This window comes from Canis lupus, chromosome 12 (genome assembly GCF_011100685.1).
Source record: "Canis lupus familiaris isolate Mischka breed German Shepherd chromosome 12, alternate assembly UU_Cfam_GSD_1.0, whole genome shotgun sequence".
In the NCBI taxonomy this organism is placed as follows: Eukaryota; Metazoa; Chordata; class Mammalia; order Carnivora; family Canidae; genus Canis; species Canis lupus.
Window position 1 is genome coordinate 62,738,304 of NC_049233.1, and position 27,830 is coordinate 62,766,133.

Here is a 27,830-nt window from a genome sequence, read left to right on the forward strand (position 1 = left end):
TTCAATGAACGGTTTGGAAATACAGACTGACTTTTCTTTTCTTTTCTTTTCTTCTTTTTGTGTGTGTGTGTCCTGTTCTACTCAGGCGGGGCAAGCAAAGGTGGTGAAGAGCCCGGGAAGCTGCCGGAACAGACAGAGGAGGAATCCCAGATTTTGCACGGAACTGGCCACTGTAAGTGGTTCAACGTGCGAATGGGATTTGGATTCATCTCCATGATAAACCGAGAAGGAAGCCCCTTGGATATTCCAGTCGATGTGTTTGTACACCAAGTAAGCCAAACTTCTTTTCCCCTCTTCTTCTTCTTCTTCTTCTTTTTTTTTTTTTTTTTTTTTGGCCCCCATGTGCAGGAGTTGGTCAGCAGTTTTGTCAATGGACATACCCTAAAAGAGAAAAACCTTCCTTAGCAATCCTGAGTTAATCTGTTTTTTAGGGTAGGTGTAGGGTCCCCTTACTGGGTATCCTTTCCTAAACAGAAAAAGAGATCTCTTTGAAATTTCTCTGCCGGAGTGCTGCTTGTGACTCTATTAGCAAGTTCCTCCTCTTTATTCGACAGCAAAATTGCAGTAGTGTAGCTTCCGGTGTTCTCGGTTACAATATGCTCTGTCGCCTATGCCTAGTGAAGGAGTGGGGCAATGAATGAAGACGCAGTGGTCATTTTAAGTTTTTTTTTTTTGTTTTTTTTTTTAATTGCTAGTATAAGAGATCTATGGGTCTCCTTATTTGAGATTTCTTTAGTCACAGTAGCTTACCCTATTACTTCATTTCTGCCTCCCAGAGAGTCATTTGTAGATTCAAGAAAAAAATTGGTTTTTACAGTAAAATAAAATAGAACACTGTTGGCCTACTATGGATTTGAAGAAATGCCAAGAGAAGATGTTTGGTAATCAAACCTTTTAGAAATGTGCTCCCTTTTAGGGCATAGGTCCAAGGACACTGTCTCTTTAAGAAACCAAACTCAAAAAAACATGTGGCCAGCTGTGGCTCCAGTTTGTGTGTTTAAAATGTTCCAGTCTGCTACTTTGGGTAAATTTCCACCATTGCTTATATTGTGTTGTAATTTTTTGAGTTGCTTAAACACCAAACAGAATGTCCTTGCTTGTCATTTTCAGAGTTTTAACCCACAAACAAGTAAATTAATACCTTTTGCATTTTCACTCCTCTCTATTGCTTACCATAGTTAAAAAAAAACAAAAAACAACTTAAAATTTGCGAGCTTGATTATTTCATTGAAAGAAGTTGATTCTCTGTAAGGAATTCTTCGGGGTAAAACGAATTAAGACCAAAGATTTATTTTGGCTTGACATTTAGGTTTAAAAAATGGAATGAATGGCTACCAATACTACAGGTTGATTGACAGGAAATACTTAGTATATTTGCATAAAAAGTCTGTATTTTATTTGATACCGTGTTGCATGTTCCTGATAATATTTACAACCTCCTTTACTCCCTAAGGAATATCATCTTCAAATGAAGTATATAAACAATAGAAACATATGAAACCATTCTGTTTTGATCTGTTGTCCTGTGGTGGTTGGTTGCTTCCTGACCTTACTGTGTGGTGTATGTTTTCCTTTCCTAAGGGCCTGGCCATCATTATTGGCTGTTTACATGTGGAAGGATCAGCATAATCTGTGAATTGAAACAGGGTTTAAATACATAAATAGAAGTCCATAGACAGGCTACTGGATTTTATGCCTCCTACTTGATATTGCAAAATGAACCTACATTTTCTGCTTTTTTCCTCCCTAGACTGAATGATTGAAATCTTTGACAAATCCATTTTCTCTCAGGCTCTGGCTTTCCCCACTTTGAACCTTCTGTAGGTTGTTAAATTGTTCTTTACGATCTCATAAATTTGTTTTATAGATGAATGAAAAAAAATAGCCCTTTTCTTCTTTGATCACACCTTGTTATAATTTGGTTTCCTGTGTTTACCTTTTAATACATTCAAATATTAGACATTTTATTAACCAGTATTAATGTTTTAGAACCCCAAGACATCCAAATTTAAGCCATTTAATTGGTTATATGTTGGTAAACATAAATATATCCACTGCATTATAAAATAGTATATTGCTGGAAAAGTTTTATTTACAGATAGTGAGTAATTTCTAGAGTATAAATGTTGATTATTAATATTAAACTTGCTTTACTCTTGTGCTACAAATCATCTATTTACTAATAAAACAGTATTAAAATGATGTATGAGCGAAAAATTCTCATAAAGTGTGTATATTTGTATTCTTACATTATTAGGGAGAAGTATGTAAAAAAGTCGATAAAACTTAACTATTAGCATTTTTGTGATATGAAAAATCAGGACAATGTTATTCTTTAAATTAAAATTAGAAAGTGATATTTCAGGGAATTTTTTTGGTGACTACAGTATTTGTTTTTTGAAGTATATCTCACTTTTTTCCTTAGGGAAAAATTACATAGATTTCAGTTGCTTTATTTTTTTTGTTCTTCCTGATTTTGATGCCTTAGTAGAGGAGTTTCTCTTATATTGAGACTCACATAATTTGCATATAAATCATATGAATCATTGTTTTGAACAAGTCAGGAATTCAACAGATTTTAGCCAGGCAATTGCAAGTAATAATTAGATGGTCATAAATGATGTGTGCAGGTATCATGTCAGCATCACTTACACAGGTTGCAATTCAGGATCATTAAACACAAGTTTTTAAAATACTTTTTAAATTATTATTTTACTGCTATTTTTAGTGTATGAGAATTTTTGAAAGCATACTATATTTAATATAAATTCAAATTAGATTTTCCATTATGTCTGTATACTATTTTGTTATGAAAGAATAAGCATTGTAGATAATTAGGAAGATTAAATATTCAACTGGACTAGTATCTACTCATTATTTTTTTTTTCTACTCATTATTTTAAATACATGGGATGGTTTTTTTTGTTTTCTGTTTTTTTGTTTTTTTGAGTCTTCAGAAAAGTACACGTGTCATTACATTTTTTTAAAAGTAATATGAAACATTTTTAATAGTATATATTTGGGGAAATAAAAAATAATTTTAGTTTAACATAATATTTAAAAATTTATGCCATGGCTACCAGTATTATTTTTCTTTAAAAAATATCGACTACATATATACTTCAATGATAAGTAAAATATGTAAGAATAAATAGGAATAGCAAAAAAATCTTGACTGCAAATAACTTCACATCAAGAGCAATTTAGTTACTATGAAACGAAGAGAATATATGCATGTTTTTTTTAAACAGCTGTGTATTCATAGTTACATAATTCTATTTAAAATTTGTTGGCAAGAATACAAACTTTCTTGTAATCTCTGGAATGTCACCACTTTCTCAAAAATAAATGAATTTAGGTGCTGTACCTTTCCTATCTCATTGATAAATGCAATGAGATTCTGTTATTTGAAGATGGTATATGACCATGGGTGGTTTTCATATGACTTCCTAATATTAACTTGTGATATAAATGATCACATGATTATGGGTTGGTAATGAATATATGTATTCTGACACATATTAATATGGAAACTTGATAGTGTTTAATAATAGTTTTAAAAACTTGCAAGAATATATAGATACTGTATTTTTGAGCTTTGTTACAGCTTATTGTTTCTGAGTTGTTCCTTAAAACATTTAATAACTAAAATTGGATAATTTTGATGATGATTTAATTTGTTGAATAGGATACATTTGTAGGAATTCCTTACCTTTGAGAGTCCAGTGTAAAGCACAGAGATTTGTCTCTCAATTGAAGTAAGAATATAATAGATTGTTAATACAGATTTCTAAGTGTAGGTTGCTACTAAGGTGATTTCACCAGTTAGAGTACAATTATTTTATAAGTGCTAATAAGTAATACTTCTTTTAGTTTATTGTTACTGATAGGATAAAAGTTAAAAACATGTACCACAGTTAGATTGTGGTATAATGTGTTTAAACTACCTGGAAAGGTCTCTTGAAATACAAACTTTGACAGAACTTAAATATTTAATGATAGTTTAGATGAGTCACATAGAAATTGAAGTTAGATGTTTTGGAGAAAGGCAATGTTACCCAATAACTACGTATTGATGTTTATTATCATTTAAGTTTTTCTTTACATAAATTTTGAAATTTATTTCCACGTCATTTCCTCACCCAATGAGATAAACTAAACTTTATTTTGTTGGGGTCGGGGGGATAGAATCCATTCTCCTTATTTTTCTCTCTTCAGCTCATTTGCATAATAATATTTTCTTTGCTTGTTCAGTTCTGTATCTGGAATTCTTTACCATCAGTGGTACAAATAATTTTTAATATAAATATGCCATTTATTTCACTATTTATGTAAGAATTCTTTTCAAAGAGTAAGAACAATTTCAAAATGACTGTAAATTTAGCTGCCATTGCTTGATAGGCATAAGTATTTATTAATAATTTGGTTTTGAATTCTTAATTTACATTTCAAGTATTGATGTTTTCTTCTTATGCTCTTTATTTTTGGTTTATACTTTGATTTTAATGGAAAACACACATATCCATATTATAATTTTATATATTTATATTCCTTTTATTTGCTCAGAAAACATATCAAAGCAACATATCAAGTAGAAGACAGAAGAATAATTACTGTTACTGAGATAAATTTAAAGCATTTTTATTAATGGCATAGGATATGAAAACATTTGGAGATGAACAGTTTTTAAATATATGAACATTTTATGTATTATACACAGTTCAATTGATGTAGTAGAGAGTTCATGTTTTAGTGATTATTATGCATTTTATGGAAACAGACTTACTCTAGTATGTTCATGTTTAAGGATTTTTTTCATGATATTTCATCATCAATTTATTAGCCATCTTTGTTTTTATCATAATTTAGCATATTTTCCATTTTTTCACATGCAGAATAGTTGTGATTATTATTCTTGGAGCTGTTGAAAATATGTTTCAAAAATTATTTAAACAAATCAAAGTCTTAGAAATAAAAAAAAAATGTGGTCATGTAACAATTATAGCTCATTTGTTAGTGAGTTATACATTATAATATTTTGAAAATGGCTCCTAAAGCTACCAAGATTTCAAGATGACTTGCCTAGCTGACCAATTTGGAAGAATCCCAAATGAAATGTGTTAAAGTCTTTAATCATAAAAACACACATAAAGACATTTAAATAAAAATTTTATGACTTATTATTATCTTAAAAGCTAATAGATACTTTCCTTCTGATTTTCAAATGCCTGGTTCATTTTCAAGACCCATTTTTTTGTTTACTTCTAAAAAGATATTTTTATTCTAATTCAGTTTAAACATGGAGTGTGAATTGGGCACATATTTAAGATAGTCTTCCTCATATTAAATACTATTGATGAATACCAACTATACTTCAGTAAAAATGAATCAAGATTATTGTCATAAGTTTTAAGTATTTTCCTCTTACTTTTTCATTCTTCTTTTTTTTAAAGGCTGTTCATAAAAAATGAAGGCAGTAAATCAAATAATTGTTTTTTAAACAAATATGTGAGAGACTACTTACAAGTATTTAGCATGGCAACTTTAACCTACCTTTACTGAATCTTAGAGTTCTTGTATTTCATAAGTTAAAGACTTCTTTCTTGCCTGTATTCAGCATCCTAGATAAAAAGTGAGATCGTTGTTGTAAATTTTGTTGCTTTTGGGCAGGAATGAAGCCTGATTATTTAAACTTGCCAGAATTCTTTCTGCTCAGAAATTACATGGATATTGCAGATAGTTTTGTGTATCTTAACTGAGTAGTCCTTGTGGTTTTGTGATTAACCTAAAAGTTACTAGTTAAAAATATGGTGTGCTGTGTTTTTTTATTTCCAATCGAAGTATAATCTAAACAAAGTGAGGGATTTCTGATTAATTAAACTGAAAATGTATTGCTTTAAATATGATATTTCTTTGATTTGATTTGGAACTACACATGAAATAGTTATTATTATCAATTCTTTATATCTTGATATATTTCTCACTGAATTTTAAGTGACAAGAAATTCAGCTTGTTCAATATATAGGTAATGGCATTGTAACATATACAGTCCATAAGAAACTTCTATGGTTTATATTCTTCTCTAAAATAATGTGATTATAACATTTTCTAATATCAAGACAGTAACATACTTAAGAAAATACATTTTCAATAAAATACACTGCAGATCAGTGGGGTACATTTAGAAATTATCTTTTAATGAGTACTTCTATCAAATAAGTAACAAAAGTAAAATAAGTAACAAAATAAGTAACAAAAATTGCATTTTGATACATGAGGATTGATTTTATTTTCTATCTAGCAACAAAATGGAAATTTATCTGAAAATGAAAGCCTTCTCCACCCAGTTTCTAAATATTTGGCAATTTGGAAATGCTGTCTAACCTAAGATTTACAGATAATTGATATATTTAATTTTATCTTTTTTTTATATAATCCGCGGCAAATTGGAGTCATTAATACCTCACTATTCCAGGTGTTGTATAAATTGTGTATCAAGTGTGTGTTTAATAAATAAACTAAAATGTTAAACTAGTCCTTACCACAATAAAATCACAGATAAGTTGTTTTCAGTGGCATATATTCATGGTAGAAAATTAAATTGATACCTTTTTTAATGTGCCCTCTTTAAAATTGGGCACAATGTGCTGTATAATGTTAATGGCTTAATTTCCCTTACAGTGAAATACAAAGCATTTAATTATAATTTTATGGCATGTAATATTGCTTAATATTGTTTAAAATATCAGGATATAAATCAAGACTTGGAAGTGATTAGTTATACTGGTTGTTTTAATAGTTTGTTTTATTATTAGATTCCGTTGTATATATCCAGTTTGTGTATTCTTTAGTATAAGTGAAGGAATAAATACTATTTTAAATAGATCTGCTGTGGTAATTTAATACTTGTCTATTACAAATATTTAATCCTTGTGAGATACTGTACAGTAGTATAGCTTCTGGTCAAATAGATCAGTATTCAAATCCCAATTTATTGATTGTAGGGGAAATGAGTTACCTTGTCAGTGTCTCAGGGTCCCATAAAGGGAGGGGACAAAACAATAACCATTTTTGTATAGGGTTATTATGAGGATTAAATGTTACTAAACATGTAAAGCATTTAACACTGAGCCTGGGATATAGTAAGGGCTCAGTGATGTTTGTTGTACATGGTTACTATTTCTAAGAAGTAGTAGTCTGGTAGGCTAAGGGGTAGAGCATAAGAAATGAAGTTTTGGATTTGGCTCTGCCACTTGGTGGTTTTCTTACTTTTGGCTAGTCACTTCCTCCAAGCTTCAGTGTTCCCATGGGTGAAATGTGTTCAATAATGTCTTTTCTCCCTATTTTTCAGGGCTAGGGTAAGAGTTCATTGAGGTAGTATACATGAAAATAATTTAAGAATGTAACAACACTAGGTTTTAGTTTTAATCTTTATTAGACTACTATATTTTTATTAATACTCTCACCATATAACTCGTCAGAATTTTCAAAAGATAAGTAAGCTCATCTCATTTATTTTTTGGCCTTGTCTGCTTTTCTTGAGGTATAATTTATATAGAATAAAATTCACCAGATTAAAGCATACTGTTAGATGAGTTTTGACAAATTATGTAACCACCACCACAGTCATGATGCAGAACACTTCATCACCCCCAAAAAGTTCCCTTGTGTCCATTTGTAGTCATTCACCCTTGAAGACAAGAGGTTTAGTTGTTCTATATGATTATTGATATGTCATAGTAACTGGTTAACTGACGTGGCTCTTTTTAACTTTGTCACCTTAGACATAAGCTACAACTCAGTATCCTTTATTAGATACACTCCACACTTATTTTGATGTTTTCTTTTGTTCCTCTTTATAGTTATTTCTGCTTGCCTTTTCATTTGTAGTTTCTGTGTTTGTAAAAGTAAAATTAATTAATATACATTTCACTCATCTTCCGTCATTTCATTTATCCTTATGATACTTTTTCATGCAGTATAAACTCATTGCTTACCTAAAGGGCATATTAGGCTTATTGATGCATTTCTTGTTAGAAATTTAATGAAGTTCTATGTCAACTGAGTAAACATTCTTAGAGCTGTAAGTTGACAAGATGGTTTATTGCATAAAAGTACTAACTTTTGAGAAAATGGTTAGTTAGAAAAATTTCTGGTTCCATATCCAAGTATTTTTCTATTGATCACATAGTAAGTGTAAAGCACTGTTGGGTGATAAAGATTTAAGAGTTTGCTCTCCAGTTTGCTATATGTTATTTTCTTCTTTTTAGCAAACTTTTTAATAAGATTTTTCCAATTCTCATTCTTTTCACTCGAGGTATAAAAGCAATGGGTCATTTTTTTCCCATCACCCACTCACTTTCTTATGAAACCTACTTTTGTAGCTTCTACCCATTTAATTTGGGGAAAACTATCAGAAAATAGTAAATGTTAGTTTTCAAATTTTGAGCTAAATACAGTGATTTCTCATCAGTCTTAAAATACCTAGTTTTTAGATTTTATATGTAGAAATTGTCTTTATTAATGTTTAGAATCATTTCACTGTGCTATTAATGACACACTTACTACTGCTTAAACCTTTTTGTTAAAACAATCTACTTTTTAAAATCAAACCCACTTTCATTTACTACTTTATTAATCTTAACGTTAACATTTACTTCAGAATCTTTTAAGTTTGCTCATAACTTTAAGGTTTTTGTTCAGTTTTATTGTGCTGTATTATCTAAAGATTCTGTGTAAAATTCAAAATGAGTCTACTCTGGCCATGGTTTCTTCATGATCATTTATTTCCTTAAGCTTTGTAAGCAGTTGCCTAGGCTGTTACTAATAAGTAGCTATGGTGTTCCTAAATACTATGATGCCTAAATTCTTTTAACATTTTCTTCATTCAGATGAATTCTTTATCCTTAGTTGAGACTGTGATAGAAGTGTAACAACATAAATTCTATCCATTGCTTTTAAAAAACTTACTGGATCGTTGATATATTGTAGAGCTCTGAATGAGTTCTATCAACTGCCTTTTTCCAAAGTATGTTTTTAATAATACATCATTTTGCTTATAGAATGGAAACACTGGTACTTGGGAGACTAATTCCACTTTGAACAACTTCGTTAAATAGATTAAATGATACTAGAGACACATACCTAACACAGTTCTAAGTCCCACATTTACGAAGATAAATGAATAAATTTGTTTTCAGTTTTAACAAATAAAAAAAACTTCTTTTTTAGGATTGGTTAAACTGTGAATCTGAAATTTAATCCACAGTATCAAACTCATTTATTTAGCTCTGTAATTAAAATTTTTAGTTGAATACTAAATCTAAGGACAGTTGTATTTGCACGTTTGCCCCTTTCACTGTTTCCTCCCCCATGCCATTGAAGAATTTTGAATGGTGAGGAATTTGCGCCCTTTGGCTCAGGTTGCAGACCCACTTGATCAAGCCAGAGAGGCTGGGGTCAGAACTATTCATTGCTTATCTTTTCCTTGGGCCACTTGTAAATCCTGCCTTTCTGCTCTGTAAAAAATCTCTTTCTATTAGACTTATAATAAAGCCTGGAGTATAAAAATGGGCATAGTAGCTGATGCTTGATTGTGATTCTGCGTGGGTTAATTTCACTAATTTAGAAGTTTTTCATTGCGTTGCAACTTATTCGTATAATTTTATTTAAATATATGTTATTTCATAAGATACTTAAAAAAGCACCCATTGGTATTGAAAGTGCAGTGATATTCTATCTTAGGTTGAGATTTTACACTTTTGAAATGTAGTGGTTACTTTTAAAAATTGAATTAGTTAATTTCAGTCAGCTCTATAAAAAGTCCCATAGTATTTATTTTGTTTTGATGTATTTAATTTCTGGTATTTATACTGACACTTAAAATTTGCTTGAATTATAGTACAAGTTTATGAACTGAATAGTGGTGTGAAGACTTTAAATATAGAACCAGATTTAAACAAACACAAAACACTTTGTTCTTATCTCTGCATCCCTTAAAAGTATACAGCTCTGGTTCAGGACCTCAGGACCACCCATCACCCTGGACATTGGATACTCCTATTTATTCAAGAAGCTTGTGAAGTATCTGTGTGCTGCCTGGTGGGGGATGGTGTGTGTATCAGTGTAGGGGATCACAGTTAGGTGATTTTACCCCAACAAAAGCAGCAAAATTATTTATAAACTGAATTCTGTCCCTGTAGAATTTTCTAGTTGTGAAAACTATCTTACATTAAATGCTTCTTATTTTCTGTAAGCTTTGGTTACAGTTTTCACATTTTTGATGCTTTCAGAAGGTTAAAGTGGGCCCCCATTAAGATTAACCTCAATCCATTACAGCTTTTTGGCTTGCAGGCCCCACCCATTGGCCTTGGATAGCTAATACCGAGCTTTTGTTTCTTCCTGTAGAAAGGAAAGGAAAGAAAACTGTTCTTTCTCTTTCATTGTGCAAGTCACGTGACTTCCCTTTTGGTTAGTTACAGATAGGTTGGAAGTGCATCTCAAAAGGAGTAAGATATCAAAGTTTTATGTTTGTATGAAATATTCATTGAAATATTTATTGAATTCATGTGTTTTATGACATTAAAATATTTGTTTTTGAACAACTATACCTCAGTTTACATACATGTAAACTGTTGTCTTTTTAGGAAGCCAAGAAGGTTACTAAATAGATGTTTAAAATAATACTCATCTTTTTATCTACATTGTTGTACTTTCGCAGTGTACTTATTTTTCTATTATTGTTTAGCATCATTTGAATTGTTGCTTATTTCTCAGAACTCATGGTGTAAAGAAAGTAGGAATGGTTGGGATGATTTAGCAAGGAAAAATTGCTGGTAGGAAAAAAGAAAGAAATGTGGTACAGGACTGTGTGTAAATATAGGAAGAAATTAATTGGTCACATTTTCTGTTACTCTTTCATCTAACCTTTCAGTAATAATAAGCAGTATAGGTAGCTGTTTGGGAGAAAATGCTCTCTAGCTCTTAGGCTATTAATATCAATGGACAGATACTTTATTATGAAGTTAGATGATGTGACAAAAATGTTGATATTTAGTTCTAATTTGGTGATTTAGTCACTATGTTGTGATTTTAGTATGAATCATGAAATATTTAATCTTACGGTTATTTTAATTTGCTCTTAAGCTATCTTTTGAAATATTTAATTTCTATTTTAGTAAACAATATAGCTATCACTAAATAATAAGTAAAATATTTGAAACAATGGTAGTTTTAAAAGAGAATCTTCTCAAGGATTTTTAAAATACAGTGTTCTTTGGCCATGATATTTCTAAGCATGTAAATACTTTAAAAAGACTTGTGAGGAGAATACTTAAAATCTAAGGTACATTTTTATTTAAAATACTATATTTCAGTAAAATGTTCCAGACTGTTGTTCCATAGAAAAGCATTGTTTCTTACATTTTTATAGTCTTGTGGGTCTTAAAGAGCAATGTGATATTTAATCCTATGATTTTGTTATCAATCCACGGTAACTTGGTTAATTAGATTTCAAAATACGAAACATTTATTGAGATATATAAAGCTTCTCAAGTTTCTATTAATAATGGGGGGTATATCAGCTTTTCAATAACTAGGATCTGGCATGAAGTTGGTAATTAATGTGGTTGGTCCATGCTTTATTGACATTAAAATTTATAGCAAGTGATTTATTTTGCATGTGCTTTGAGCTGAATATTTCAGTTTCTGTTTAATTAATGTAAATATTTATTGACATTTATTTTAACGTTTAAATTGTCACAGAAATTTTACTTTTGGGAAAGGCTTAGGATATTAAAATTTTCAATTCGGTGGTCTTCTTCATATACATTTGGGTTACAAGCTATTCATAAAACACCAAAGCTATTATTAAGTATTTGAATCTAGTATTGATATTTATTGTAGAAGTAATCTTATATTGCATGTTAATGTCACTGTAAGTTTAAAATAAAAATATTAACAAACAAAAGCCTACTTTAAAAAAATGCTCCTGGGTTTTTTTGTGTGTGTACTACATGCTTTTTTCTTCCTACTCTTCAAACAAAATTTGATATTAGAAGGTGAAAGGTTGAGTGTTTTCCTTTTATAATTCTGTGTTTTCCTCCTGCAAAAAATTTTTTAACTTGTGCAGAGAACAGTAATTTTTAAAATGAACATGGGCTTTAAGTGACTTCATGTTTGTTTAAAAGTATAAGGCTCATTGGTGGGAGTAATACCATTTGGGGTATTGCTACTTATTTTCATGTGGGTTACTATATGGTTCATTAATGAATTTTCTTTTTCCAAAAATAAACTTCATAATAAAAGAGAAAATAATTTTTTTAGTCGTTGAAATACATGAAAGGCCAAGTAAATACAGACATTTATTTCAGTGCCTATTCTTTATTTTGGGGTTTCATGTTTATTTTTGCAAAGACATTCTGATTTTAAAAATGTTAACAGATAATGTTTGGGAAATTGCCTTGTTAGGTATTGACCACTTTTCCATCCTTTCTGTCTTTACCTTTAAAAGTATCTGGTTGCTATTAAACCAATACTATATGTAAAGGTAATCCAGAACTTCCTGTGAGATTCAATGTTTGACATATATTCAGTTTCCCAAATTTACAAAATCTGAATTTTTTTTGCAAAATCTCATAAAGCATAGGAAAATGTTTTCAGAGTAAGATTTTAAGACAATAGAGTTAATTATTTTGACTTACATTAAAAAAACTAGCTGTAAATTGAAAAAAATTACTCAAAATATTTAAAGTGCTATGTTGTTCCCAAATTATTCCCTGTCCTAACATTATCATTTGATCTGCCACTAGGAATCATGAAGGCTCTAAGGGGACTCTCTCTTTAGTGTCCTTCTTCCCTTGTTTCTCCCCTCCCCCTCCTTTTGCACCTTCGGGAAGGAAGCCTGGGGCCCTAGCTCTAGAGATACCAGGAAAAAGCAATCACTCAGCACAAAATGTCTGTCTTTAGCAGAAGTATCATCCCTTGGAGAAGAGGATGGTTGAGAAAAGGTTAATAACAGATAAAGAATTTTTCAAATTTACTCTAAGTTAATTTAAAATTTGTTTTTGGGACAGCTGGATATTTCTGTTGTTACTGGAAAAGAAGTCTACTTTGTTTAGGCATTATAGCAAAGTCGAACCTCGTCCTTCACACTTTACTTAGCTTTGGTTAAATCTTTTGTATCTTATCTCTTGGCTGTTGCCAGTGATTTTCCTCACATTGAGGAGGACCATGAGTTATAAATAAAAGCAATGGGTGAATAGGTAATTTTAACTTTTCTAAACACTTAACTGATATTTGTGGCATTTACCTAAATTTCCTAAGAAAGTATATATGAAATGTTTTACTCTGCATCGCCTGTCATCTTAAAGATAACATCTTTGTGTGTAACATATTTTTGCTTAGAGGAGGACTTTTGAATCACAAATTGAATCATAAAATAGGCTAACAGTGAGAATAAATTGATAATGATAGATCTAGAAATGTAATTATTTACTTCCTTAGAGAGATTGTTCACAAAATCTCTTTTTTTCTCCCCAAGATGAACAAAAACATGCAGATTCAGTGGGGTAAACAGTATAAAATGTAATGTAAGATTGCCGAAGGGCCCAAATTTCTTTCATTGTACTAAGAGATATTTCTGCCAGCATTTCTTCATCTTGAAGGGCAATCCCTTACTTGCTGAGTTGTACATGAATTTTTTAAGTCTCTTCTACTTGTTGATCCTGGGTTGAAAAACTTAAGCAAAAGGATGATGGAATCTCACAATTAGCTTAGTGAGGATTTTAGAAGTCATATTTTAAATCTGACAGGTGATAAACGTAATAGTAAATGATAATGTAAAATTAAATATTACATAATACTTAGTTTTTTTAATACTTAGGTTTTAAGGAATGAACCTAAGATATTGAAAATTTTAAATATTATGTACTTAAGGGCAAATATAAAAATATAATAGCAAATATCAGGTAATATAAAATTGGTAAGTATAAGCAATCTTTTTATACAATAATTTCAAAAATATAGTTAGAATGCAATCATATATTTCTTTCTACTGTCCAGCCCCCCTCCAGATAAACATTTATGTTTGTTTTGGTTTTTAGTCGCTTGCTAATATTAAGTTCCCACTACTGCATGCCTGGGGATAGACTCTATTTTGTTACCGTTTGGTCCTATGTGTCAGTCATCCCCAAGCCACTGGTGAATCTCCCCTCAACCAGTGCTTCTGTTCTGTCAACACAAGAGAGCCCTTCAGCTATAGTCAATCAGTATTGTAGCAATGATGGTAATTGTGACATCATTTACAATGACACAGAATGATAACAATAGTTATCGTATAGCTTTTATAGAGTGCATGTGCCAAGAACTATACTAAGCATTTTGTATCCATTGAATTTTCACAACTGTGAAAGAGAGTTACTATTATTTTCTTATTTTTTATACATGAAAAAATGACCTTAGAATGGCTAATTGCCTAATTTCATGCAATTGAGCCAGCAGTATGATTCCAGAGCTATGCTCTTAGGTTCCAGCAACATTTTTAGCTGCTTAGATTTTATATTAATGTGCTTATCTTTTGCTAAGTGCTGGAGATTCAATTATGAGCAAAATTCAGACAGGGATTCTGATTTCAGGTTGCTTGAAGAACAGTAGGGGAGACAGTCCAGTCACACAAATGAAAATAAAAACCACTGTGAGTGCTATCAAGAAAAGGTTCATGGTGCCGTAAGTCTAACTGTGAGGAACCTGACCTAGTCTTTCGGTCAGAAGACTTCTTTGGGGCAGTAAATTTGTGATGAGGGATGAAGAATGAGAAGACAAAGAACAAGGAAAAGGATATTCTAATAGAGGAAAGGAGTTGTATGTAGGCAGGAGGGAAAATGGAACTTTATTGGACACTATAATGATTATTAAGATCATTAATATCCAGTCTCTGTCTTTAAGAAGCATGCAGTTCTGTGTGTGTGTGTGTGTGTGTGTGTGAGAGAGAGAGAGAGAGAGAGAGAGAGAGAAAGATCTGAGAGAGACCAACAGTTACAATAGTGGTAAATGCTAAGATAACAGCATTAGGGTAGGAATTGCCCATTCTTTTAGCAGCAGGGAAGGCTTTACAAATAGAGACCATTTGAGATTGGCCTTGGAAATACCTAGAGAACTGCCAGCCTCTGAGGGCATTACGTATTATAAATGTGCAAAGATGTGGACAGGTGGAAAGAGCCTCTTGGAAAGACCAGTGTGCAGCTCTGCTACTGGGTGTTTGATGTGTAGAAGGAGCAAGGAAGGGGGTGGAAGATGACGTTCAAGCCAAGGCTGGGCCAGCTTGTGATCAGGCAAGTGTATCTACCTTTGGTCCTTACCTTGGACATAGGTATTTGTGAATTTTTAAAAAATACTCGCTCTCCTCCAGAGCTTTATTGCCTGTTACTTTTCTTATTTTTTTAAATTTTTTTTGTTTTATTTATTTATTCATGAGAGAGAGAGAGAGGCAGAGACACAGGCAAAGGGAGAGGCAGGCTCCCTGCAGGGAGCCTGACTCAGGACTCGATCCCGGGACCCCAGGATCACTGGAATTAGAATCTGTCACTGTAAACATAACCTGTTCGTCTTTGTCTTTTTCCTTTTCACAGATAGGACTTTGTCTTTTCCCTAAATTCCTCCTACATTCACTTTTGGAAATCTTGCCATCTTTCAGATTCCAGCTCCAGATTCAGGTCCTTCTTTTCTGAGGCCTTTCCTTATTTTAACTAGAATTTCTTAATTCCTCCTTATGAACTCCAAAACTCTTTATAAATAATGGGTCACTTGTCATACATTGTATTCTGTTATATCTTGTTTTGTTTCTCCTACAAAATTGTAAACTCGGGGGATCCCTGGGTGGCTCAGCCGTTTGGCGCCTGCCTTTGGCCCAGGGCACAATCCTGGAGTCCCGGGATCAAGTCCCACATCAGGCTCCTTGCATGGAACCTGCTTCTCCCTCTGCCTGTGTCTCTGCCTCTCTCTCTCTCTGTGTCTATCATGAATAAATAAATAAAATCTTTAAAAAAAATTGTAAACTCGGAGCACCTGGATGGCTCAGTCGGTTATGCGTCTGACTCTTGGTATGGCTCAAGGTCATCTCAGGGTGGTGAGATCCAGCCCCATGTAGGGCTCCATACTGGGCAGGGGGCCTGTTTAAGATTCTCTCTCTCCCTGGGGTGCCTGGGTAGCGCAGTTAAGCCACTGCTTTTGGCTCAGGCCATGAGCCCAGGATTCTGGGATCAGCGGGGAGCCTGCTTTTCCCTCTGCCTCCACCTCTCTCCCTGCTTTGTATGCTCGCTGTCTCTGTCTCTCTCTCTCTCTCTCTCAAAAAAAAAAAAAAAAAAAAGAAAAAAAAAAGATTATCTCTCTCCCTTTGGCTCTCCCCACCCCGTTCACACATGTTCTCTCTCCCTCAAATAAATAAACTCTAAGGGGAATTGTTTTACCAAATTTTGTATTTCCTATAATACATAGGTGCATGCTTTTCATATAATTCCTACTCATAAACATTTCTTTAATAATGAAGAAAGCACATTAGATTAGGAACATTTTTCCCTATCTTCCATTGGATATAAAGATATGGCTTACTTAAAAATAAAAAAAAGGTATGGCTTATAGGGAACTAACAATTCTTATTGACCAAGAGAGCATATGCGAACTCATAGTGTTCAATTTATTTTTATTTCCCTTTTATATGTCACTCTTAATGTTCATTATATGTTATGTATGGTAAACTCTGCACTTCTGGGCCCAGAATACTTTTGGGTTTCTGTACCCAAACCCTTAGCAGAAAACGATTGTGGTGTCTGTGCTGTATTTATTACCATAGTTTATTGCTAAGTCTAAAGTGTCTGCAGTTTATTGGAGGGGAAGGACTAACCTGTTAATTCTTTTCTTAAATCCAGAGAAAATTGACATGGGTGTTCAATAAATATTTTAAGAGTCAACATCATTAGGGAGATGAGAATGATATTATTTTTTTTTTTGAGAATGATATTAAATGTAAAGAGTGGAGACCTTGTAGTAAGATAGAACTGGGTTTGAATCCCAGCTCCAGTGCTTTCTAACTGTTTGAATTTTGTCTCATTACCTGAACTCAGATTTCCTAGCTATAGAAATCAGGTAGCAGTACTAATTTTACAGGGTTGTGAGGATTTGAGTTAATGTAGTTTAAGTGCCTAGCCTCATGCCTGAAAGGGGAGTACCAGGTATCCTGACTGTTCTCTTTTTGTTTGTTTTTTTTAACTTAAAGAAAAAAAAAACATAGATAATGCTGCAATTGATATAATGCAGAAAAAAATATATGGGAGAAGGGTTGGCAGGGCTCAAACTTAGCAGATAAACGAAGACTACCCACACACTATAAAACATAATGGAGAAAAATACAGTTATCTACATCTTTGTTCATAACGGAAGTAAAGAGCATAATGAATGCATGTCCGTTTCTCAAGTAGAGGATGGGGCTGGTCTGTCTTGATATCTGCTTGTGTGAAAAAGATCTAAGTTTTTTGTTGTGGAAGCTGTGGGTTGTATACCCAGCATCCATTTCTTCCTTCCATCCTTCTGATCAAGACCCCACTTCTTTGGTTTATGTATTCATCTCTGCCTTTCTGTGTCCCTGGGAACAATGACTCCATCTCTTTCTCCTAAAAACTATTTTAAGTCCAGGAGCAGGGATGAGACTTAAGTTGGCTTAATCAGTCACGAGGGAGCAGTTTTTTACATTGTACTGTTATAAGACTTACTGTTCTTTTACTTCTGTGACTCTTACCTTCTCTCTCCCTTTATTCTATTTCCTTGGGTAAAACTTGCACCAGTAACAATTTCTTTGATATGTACTGAGTTCCAGTTTGGAGGACAAGCCTCTTACGCTTTCTCATCTCAGGATTTACACCAAATTGACTTACTTGGATATGAAAATGTAGTATCATTTCTAACTCATGACTCTTCTTTTATCCCCCACGTCCAATCAGTAATTTTAAAAATAATCTTAAAATGCCATACAACTTCTGACCATCTATACTTGAGGTCTTGATCAGAGCAGAGTCTTGATTAGGTTGCTCTTATGTTAGTACCTAAAAGAATATGCACCTGAAAATTAGGCCAATTAGATGAAGAAGCTTTGGGGTATGGTATGACTTGATGTTAGGGCCTTCCACTGGTGAGCTTCTGCAGGTAGATCACTCCTCAAAGGGAATCTGATGGTAGGCAGTCAAATCAAGACTTAGCTTCATCAGTTTATTCAACAAAAATTACTGAATACCTAATAGGTGAGCTATAGCAATAAGCAAAACAAAATGAATGAAAACATCTGCTCTCGTGCACCAACTCCCACTTCCCATCTCTTTCTGCTTTCTATCTTATCTCCACTGTGAAAAATAGGAACATAGACTAACCATATGAAGTATATAAAATAGAGCATCTTTAAGTTATTAAAAATCTCACAGTAATATTTGAACTCTGGAAATCAGTTTCAGAAAAATTGGACCATAAGGAACAAAGTAAAAGAAGGTGTTTTATTTGGAGAGAGAAAGAAAAAAATATTAATGAGATAACTCTAAGTCTGAATTCTACAGCATTCTAAAAATTATTTTCTGAGGTACATATGGTGGTATTTTTAAGGAAAAGTATAGGTTAACGATCCACAGGGGACTTTCTCAGCCTTGGCCCTTAGGGTCAGGTTGGACCTTTTGGCCCAGGTATTTTTTGCTGTAAGGGCCTATCCTGTTCTTTATAGGATGTGAGGTAATATCCCTGACCTCTACCCACTAGATGCCAGCAGTACACTTCCCCAGTTGTGACAACCAGAAATGTCTCCAACATTGCTAAATGTCCCCTGGAGGGCAAAATTGCCACTATTTAAGAGCCTCTGATTTAATGACTTTGGTAAGTGCTTTACCAAATGTATTAGGCTTCATAATTAATATCTTATAATCTTTTCCTCACACAGAAATATAGTCTAAAATCATTTTATAAGGTCTAGATATTTGGGATAGGAAATTACTGTTAAATTCATATTTAAGTAACATAATGGACTGAAAGCTAAATATGAAACATTTTAACATTCTGAGTTTTAGAGTGTTATCTTTTATATTGTTCTAATTATAGATGTAGTACATGTTGAGTATGGAAATTTAGACAAAGAATATAAAAATCAGGGATCCCTGGGTGGCGCAGCGGTTTGGCGCCTGCCTCTGGCCCGGGGCGCGATCATGGAGACCCGGGATCGAGTCCCACGTCGGGCTCCCTGCATGGAGCCTGCTTCTCCCTCTGCCTGTGTCTCTGCCTCTCTGTCTCTCTCTGTGTGACTATCATGAATAAATAAATAAAATCTTTAAAAAAAAAAAGAATATAAAAAATCACTTACTATCCCATCACTTAAAGAAAATTACTGCTTATTAACTTACTGTATTTTGTTTTACTGTTTTTCTTTGTAACTTAAATTCTAGTTTTGAATCATTTACTTTTTTTATTTATTTTTATTTTTATTTTTTTATGATAGTCACAGAGAGAGAGGCAGAGACACAGGCAGAGGGAGAAGCAGGCTCCATGCACCGGGAGCCTGATGTGGGATTCGATCCCGGGTCTCCAGGATTGCGCCCTGGGCCAAAGGTAGGCGCCAAACCGCTGCGCCACCCAGGGATCCCTGAATCATTTACTTTTTTATGCAGTTTGTCTAAAAGTTTTTTTAAAAATGGAAAGTAATTTCCTTTGTCAAATTATTGGCAGTTATAAATTTGAGGAGTTTAAAACTAATCAAATTATAATAGGAAAAAATAGGGATTACAAATTAATTTGGAAATTGAGAAAAGAAAGTATAGAGAAACATATACTATGCATTTGAGTGATAGATTCTAAATAATATTTGTTGATGAAGTTTAAATTTTTGAAATAAGAGTAAACCTAACTATATATATTATTTCTTACTTTCATCCACTCAATTTCATAAATCTGAATATGTGAGACATTTATTTTTTAAATGTAAATCCTTTGGGAAATTGTCATTTGGGAGAAACAGCAACAGAATTATATTAATATGTTTTTATTTTCGTATGTATAGAAAAGATTGCTTTTATTTTACATAAAATTTTTAAAAATTTAGGTCATCACTAAATCTTCAACTAGTTTTTTAGTTTTATAGGCAGTTAATCTTTTTTCTCCTGATAATGGAATCTAGTTCTGCTTACAATTTAGAGATGACCTTCACTTCTAAAATATATTACTTAAAATTCTGTAATATAGTTGCCTTAAGTTTAATAAAATGCCACGAAAGAATTATCACTATAATTTATAGATTTATGCAAGTTTTGATGAAATCTGTATATATAACCAGAGCAGATTAAGTATCTTGTCAATGTCATTTGCAGTTCTGAGAAAAACATTTTATTTCTTTCAAAAAGGAAGATGTTTGGTCACATAGCAAGAAGGAAAAGCATTCTGGTCATGGAAAATGATGTAGGTGTTAAATGGAAGAAACAGTCCTTTGAGTTTGAAAATTTTATATGACAGGGAATTCCCAGGAGCCTCTTTCAACTTTAAAGTCCCAAATTGGCCTCAGAGATACACAAATGTATAAATGCCTTTTTATGCACAGGTCATATGCTGACCTAAATTTAAGTGGCAAATATTAAAAACCTTTGTTAAAGTAAAAATTTTCGTTTGATATGAAAGGTAACAGCTTTTTCTAAAAATGCCCCTTTCTCAAGAGTGATTTACTCATTTTCTAGTCATCCATGTATTTATTACTTGTCACCCGTATAGGTTCTCCATCCACTGAGATTTCTCTTCTGTATGCAGACTAAATTAACCTTTTCATATCATGTCCACTTAAATTGTTGGCCATTCTACTCATTTTCTCAACACATCCACGAGGAACAGCCCATTCCTAATCTGTTATTAATTGTATTCGTGCCATATATTAAAAGATATGCCCATTGCTATCATTTTCTGTTGTATATTCCATGCTATAAATTTTCTCTTGCCTCCTGGGCACTTGGCCCATTCTTAAGATAATGCTAATTAGAAATGATGTTGGACACAATAGGTTCTGAATGATCTTATTTTAGCTAGCAAAAATATAGCATCACAAAGGATGCAGGACATAGCCTTCCACACTATAAATTCACCTGAGCCTTTGTTTCCTTTGTGCTATTATTTCCCATCTTTTCTGAAACACTGCTATTTTAAAATCTTCCACTCATTTTGCTCCTCTCACCACTGTGTGTGTTTTTCTCCCTGTTTCTCAACTTCCACCCCCACTCCTTCTTTCTGGTGTAAAGAGCTCCTGTAGGAAATTGACAATCGGTGTCTTTCTGCTTCAAAGTCTTTAACAAGTGGAGCTGGCTGTTAAGAGAAATTGACCAGGTTTCTGTGATCCTTGTCAGTTTCTCTGATTAATCAATTTTTCTTTACTGGAGAAGCTGCTTTTAACAAAAGAAATCTAGCTTGAAATTTCAATCATTTGCCCATTGCTGCCTAGCTTGTATCTGCTCTTCTTTATCACTTTAGGTCTTTATTATAAACTTTTAATTCTCGTTTTTTTGTTATCTCATTTGTAATGGAGTGTGAAGAGCCAATTTCATGTAATTCATGTATCCTCAATGATTCCTACTAATTCTGATACTTGCACAATTTAATTTATAAAGCGGGTTCCTATTCAAAAGACAATGACTAAAAAACAAAATGAGTGCATTGCTTTCCTAGTTCTTGTTGACTTTCCTACAAAAACTAAGGCCAAGCAATTCCAGAGCACTTAAAAAAAGGATGTCATGCTATCATAGAAACTAAGACAATGAAATCCAGAAAAAACAGAGTTATTACTGTATTCTTTATTAATAGAGATATTTCTTTAAGCATATCAAATACTGCTATATTTAGACACAGAATTAAAAGAATGTGTCTTTAGGTCATGGACAAGTTTGAACAACCAAGTTAGCCTGAAAAATAAGGTTGTAAGAGGAAATTGACAAAATGGACAAAATCTATTTGGAATACCTCTTAGGCATTACATAAAGGTGTTTGGACATACTGATATTAGATAGACAGGATTATCATAAGAAGTAGTTAATTTGAATAGCCTTAGGTTCAGTGGTGAGATTGAATGATGTCTAATGCTCCAAAGTATATTTTACAAATAAATTGTTTCATGGTATATTAAGTGTTCCTTGAACAGAAAAAAAAAATAAGTCCGTATTCAATAAGTTTGGGATATTCTTGGCCATACAAATTTAGCCTGTTTATTCGTTTAATATATGATTTCTTAATGCTTTATCAAATGGTACAGTGCTATCAGTCTCATGGGACATGGTTCTCATGGTTCCATGGGGGCAAGCACTGAGACACTCTTGGCTTATGGCCAGCAATCTGTGCATTAATCAATATCAATATCTTTATTCTTCAGCTTATAATTTATCAGTAAGTTAAAAAAGATTAAAGATCTCTTAAGCATCTGCTAAACATTTTTAGTGATGTATTTTTATTTTACAAAACCCGTGACATAAATAATAAGATATCCAGAAAAGCTGGGGGCGGATAATGGTTCATATAAAAATGGCCTAACAGATGAGATAGAATCAGGTAAGGATTAGAAAACATCAGCCGTGCATCTGGGCAACTTAAACACAGAGCTAATATAGTTCAAGATTGGTAAATGGTGGTTGTGGTAGTACATGGAAGATGAAATTTGGCCAGGCTGGATTCTGTGTCAGATGGAAAAGAAAACAAAAACAAGTGATACACAGTCGCCTTTTAACTAACAGCTTCTGGAAATAGCCTCTGACCTGTAGCACCTGGCTATCCTTTTTTTTTTTTTTTTTTGAATAGCACTGAGTTTGCTTGCAGGCAGTTATACCCCTTACCCAAGACAACAATTCATTTGTAATTTTGTGGCAGATGTTGGTATCCTAGACCAGTGATTCTGAACTTTTTTTTTTTTTAATTTTTAAAATTTCTGATCTGTTGCAGATCAGATACTTTTGTACAAATGTTTTCCTCAGGTTACATACTTTCTTTGGTCCAGTAATGAACAGCTTACTGGCTGTACGGTTTCTCCAGCAACACCAACACTGTGATGAGATTATCACCACCTCTTCTGTGCTCTCAACTAGAGTATGTCTCAGCACTTATAACTGCCTGAAATTTTTCCTTTTGAGGGCTAATAAGTCTTTTATTCTACAAGTAGAGAAAAACATTTAAAAATATAAATATTCCCATATCAGTGGTTGTAATTGTGGTAATCTGTGGACCAGCAAACATCTCAAAAAATGTGGATGATTTGGCAAGTGTTTAGTAATTGGCTTTCCAAAAATCATCTAGTGTATGTTATTCATTTTACCAACTTGAAGGATATAGAACACAATTTGCAAATAATAATAGTACATAAACTATTCTTTATTATAAATTCTCTGTAGCCAGTTTCGCACAGAATGCTTTTGTTAATTTATTTTTTAAAAAAAGATTTTATTTTATTCATGAGAGACGCAGAGGCAGAGGGGAGAAGAAGGCTCCCTGTGGGGAGCCCGATGTGGGATTCGATCCCAGGACTCTGGAATCAAACCCTGGGCCAAAGGCAGATGCTCAACCACTGAGCCACTCAGGCATCTCTGTTTTTCTTTTTTTTCTGGAATTCTTACATCTATAGCTAAGCTATGATTGCAGTTGAACAAGTGTAGTTTTTACATGAATGTTAAATGAGTAACAACACAAAAGTTAGATGACAAAGGCAAAGATGTATGTCAGAACTTTGTTATAAGCGATTTATTTACCGAATTGGAAAACAGTTTTTGAATACTGTAAGGATATTTCCTCTCTTTTTATAATATTTACAATGTAACAGTTATAGACATGCTACACCGTTATATTTCATTCGCATTTATTAATAGTTTCTCCATCACTTTCTTAAGACAATCAACAAAAGTTTTTAAAAAGCCCTCATTTGTAGCATTTGCCAATTAGTTTCAAGCTATCAATGTGATTCTCTGTGGAGTTGAGAAGGAATGCACAGTGATACGTCATTATGTAGTGATTCCACTGTACAGATTGAATAAATGTAAATAACCTCAAGATAATAGAAAAATGTAGCAAAATGGGATCCCTGGGTGGCGCAGCGGTTTAGCGCCTGCCTTTGGCCCAGGGCGTGATCCTGGAGACCCAGGATCGAATCCCACATCGGGCTCCCGGTGCATGGAGCCTGCTTCTCCCTCTGCCTCTCTCTCTCTCTCTCTCTCTCTCTCTGTGTGACTATCATAAATAAATAAAAATTAAAAAAAAATGTAGCAGAATAATTAGGAAGTAATGAGTTTTAAGTATTTTTATTCTTTTCATATAATTATATATTTTTATAATTCAGTTTTTAATAATGGCTGTTTTTAACAATCTCATGGATTCCTATGATAATATTAAGTTCTCTTGAGCTCCAGCACACTGCTACATTGCCCATTTTGCCACGGAAGGACATTTGTAATTACTGTCATTTCATGAGAGGGATATCATCCCTGAATAAAAGAAAAATCCTAAGGAAGACAACTTACAAACATAACCATTGTTCTTATTTTTTACATTTCCTTAATATAGTGTTTAAAATGTCATTTGAGTTTCTACATAACCTTTGACCCCTCTGTCCTCTGAGTAGTATAGTAACATGCAAATGAAGCTAATTTTCATTTAATCTAGTGAATGAATAAGTACCAGTGATCACCCAGATACTTTTCTGTTTTGTAGAGATAGTAGGTTGCTGTTAGCATTGAGAACTTTGTAACCTGAAGGGGTGGGGAGAGTCACTCATAGATAAGAACGTTAAAAATCCCCAAAGACTTAAAATTTTGTGTAAGTCTTCTCTTAAATCTTCTAAACTGCATTGATAGGTAGATGCTATGTAAGAGATACTACTACCCTGGGACTGTCATCCTTCAACTGTTAGATAGGCCTTGAGCACTACCCCCTGCAGTTTATGATGTATATACATTTTTTTAAACACTCCTCTTCCCTTCTTTTCCTTCCTCCCACTTTGATACTGAATTAAGTTTCCTGTTACCACAAACTTAGTGACTTAAAACAACACATATTTATTAGCTCACAGTCTGTAGATCAGGAGTCCAGCACAGTGTGGATGGGATCTCTGCTCAGAATATCACAAGCCTGAAGTCCAGATGTTGGCCAGCTGTGTTCTCATCTCTCACTCAGACCTCTCTTTCTAACTCATTCCTGGTGTTGATACAAATCAGTTCCTTGTGGCTATAGGACTGATCTTCCATGTTTTTATCAGATGTTGGCCAGGTACCACTCCCAGAGGCCACACTCACATTTTTGCCTCGTGGACCTTCCATCTATCTTCATGTCAGCAATGGTGGGTCAAATGCTTCTCCTTCAGATCTTCTTGACTCCCTTCTTCCACCACTCAGAAAAAAATGTCTGCTTTTAAAGTATGGTTACATAGAGTTCAAGACACATACTTCATAATCTCCTTTTTGGTGAACTTAAAGTCACCTAATTAGTAACTTTAATTTATCTATGTAACATGATCATAGGAGATATCCAGTCATCTTGACAAAGGAGAGAATTTTGAAAAGTTAGGGTAATTGGGAGTCCTAGAATTCTGTCCACCATAAATACTATATTTCCATCTATCTAGTTTCCATCATCCTAATGATGGCCATGTGGAAAGTTTCAACTTAGTCATGAAAATTTAAAAATTATATCTAGAAATAAAGTCTGAAAAGAAATAAAAGTAAAAATTATAGCTGGATCCAATAACTGTCTCCTTCAGGATAGAAATTAACTTTTGGTGTGTATGTAAATTTAATCTTTTGAATTAGCAACTTAAAATAATGGAGTGAAGATAGTAACGTAGAAATAGTGAAATAGTGAAGACAGGATTGTATTTAATTCTTTTTTTTTTAAAGATTGTATTTATTCATTTGAGAGAGAGAAGGAATGAGCTGGGTCGGGGGTGGTAGTTATGGTGCAGAGAGGGAGACGGAGAAGTAAGACTCCTGGCTGAGCAGGGAGTGAACTCCAGGCTTGATCCCAGGACCCAGAGATCGTGACCTGATTGAAGGCAGATGTTTAACCATCTGAGCCACCCAGGCATCCCAAAACTGTTCCTTAAGTCTAAGTAATTAGTAAAATGAATTAAAGAGAACTTATTTTGAACACTATCTAAATGTTGGTTATGAAATTAAGTTCAAAGATATCTAAACATTACCTAAAAATGCTATATCTAATACAAATGTATAAAATACAGAGCCTTGTTCCAGAACAGCCTAATATGTTTATTTAAGAAGAGGGAGTTTGGGGATCCCTCGGTTGCTCAGCGGTTTAGCGCCTGCCTTTGGCCCAGGGCACAATCTTGGAGTCCTGGGATCGAGTCCCGCATCGGGATCCCGGCATGGAGCCTGCTTCTCCCTCCTCGTGTGTCTCTGCCTCTCTCTCTCTCTCTCTGTATGTCTATCATAAATAAATAAATAAATCTTTAAAAACAAAAACAAAAAAGAAGAGGGATTTTCACGAAGTTTGAGGGAAAAGCTCAATACTCATAGCAAATAAAAATTCTTTATTGAAAACCTGGCTTACTAAGGAAACAGTTAAGTAAAAATTTATGGCAAAAATTTTTTTTAAAGATTTTATTTATTCATGAGAGACACAGAGAGGGAGGTGGAGACATAGGCAAAGGGAGAAGCAGGCTCTATGCAGGTTGCCCTATGTGGGACTTGATCCCGGGTCTCCAGGATGATGCCCTGGGCTGAAGGCAGGCTCTCAACCGCTGAGCCACTCAAACATCCCTATGGCAAAATTTATTGCATTCTTAATAATGCAAATATTAACATGAACAAAAATGTAGAAAAATCAGCCTATGGCTGAATAAGGGTATGTCCATACAATGGAAAAACTTGGAACCATTCATCTAACATTTATTGAACATCTGCTATGTGCCAGACATTTTGCTTAGCTCTGAATAGAATATTAGCCATCAAAGAAATCCTTTGAAGCATAGCTAATGTCTTAAGAATGTTCATTATGTAATATGAAGTGCTGTTAAGCTTAAATTATTAAATGTGATCCTAGTTTTGTTACTGATGATATGGATAGAAAAAATTGAAGACAAGAAAAGCGTTTTAAAATGACAAATGTTGATTAGTTCTGTTTTCTCTTAATCATGATTTTAAAGAGACTGAATACATTCCTTTCTTAGCTACTCCGAATATTTACACCTTAGTGATTTATAAAATATTGCTGAGTTAATTTCAGTGTGTTACATGTCCATTATGACTTTTTGACATATACTTCTAAATTATTTTGAGAAGATGTTTTTAAATATGTTAAACTGCTATGTTATAATGGTGCAACCTATAGCATGAAATATTTTTCTGGTGCTCAGGGTATATAATATACTTTTTCTGAGTTATTCAAAGAACAAATCTCTGAATAAAAAAATGAAGAAAAGAGGAAAATGTCCCTTAACTCAGATGTCAGAGAAAAATAACATGGTGTGGTTGTTTTGGAGAGAGCAGAAGCCTTTTATTTAGGTAGAAGGGAAAGGAGTGGGAAAGGTATATCACATTTAGGAAGTGTCCAATAAGGGTCAGATGTTATATAATGCAAGTTTATTATTTTATTTCACTTAATCTTTATATTCATCTGGGTTAGATATTATTTCATTTAAAATGACAAGATTGAACCTTAGAAGGTTAAATAAACTTGAATGAAGTTAGAACTAGTAAGTGTCAGAGCTAGTATTCATATGTGACAACAGAGCCTTTCCTATTATATTTTTAGTGGATGAATGAAATTTTAATTGTATGCTTTTTGGTAGTTA

General features: G+C 33.2%; 1 protein-coding gene and 1 long non-coding RNA gene across 7 annotated transcripts in view; one reads left to right on the plus strand and one right to left on the minus strand.

Moving 5' to 3' along the window:
* The window catches only part of LIN28B (lin-28 homolog B), a 125,639-nt gene that overhangs the window by 7,946 nt on the left and 89,863 nt on the right, over positions 1–27,830 (plus strand). For all 6 annotated transcript variants that reach the window (XM_038554818.1, XM_038554822.1, XM_038554820.1 and 3 more), the window contains one exon: positions 86–270. In XM_038554818.1, coding sequence (XP_038410746.1) covers positions 86–270 — 185 coding nt within the window. The remainder of the gene's footprint in view (positions 1–85; positions 271–27,830) is intronic.
* On the minus strand, positions 66–14,267 carry LOC111098373. The gene is made up of 3 exons (XR_005368076.1): positions 14,164–14,267; positions 5,554–5,621; positions 66–381 (listed from the first exon to the last, which is right to left on the minus strand). It is a non-coding gene; the product is annotated as an uncharacterized LOC111098373 (long non-coding RNA).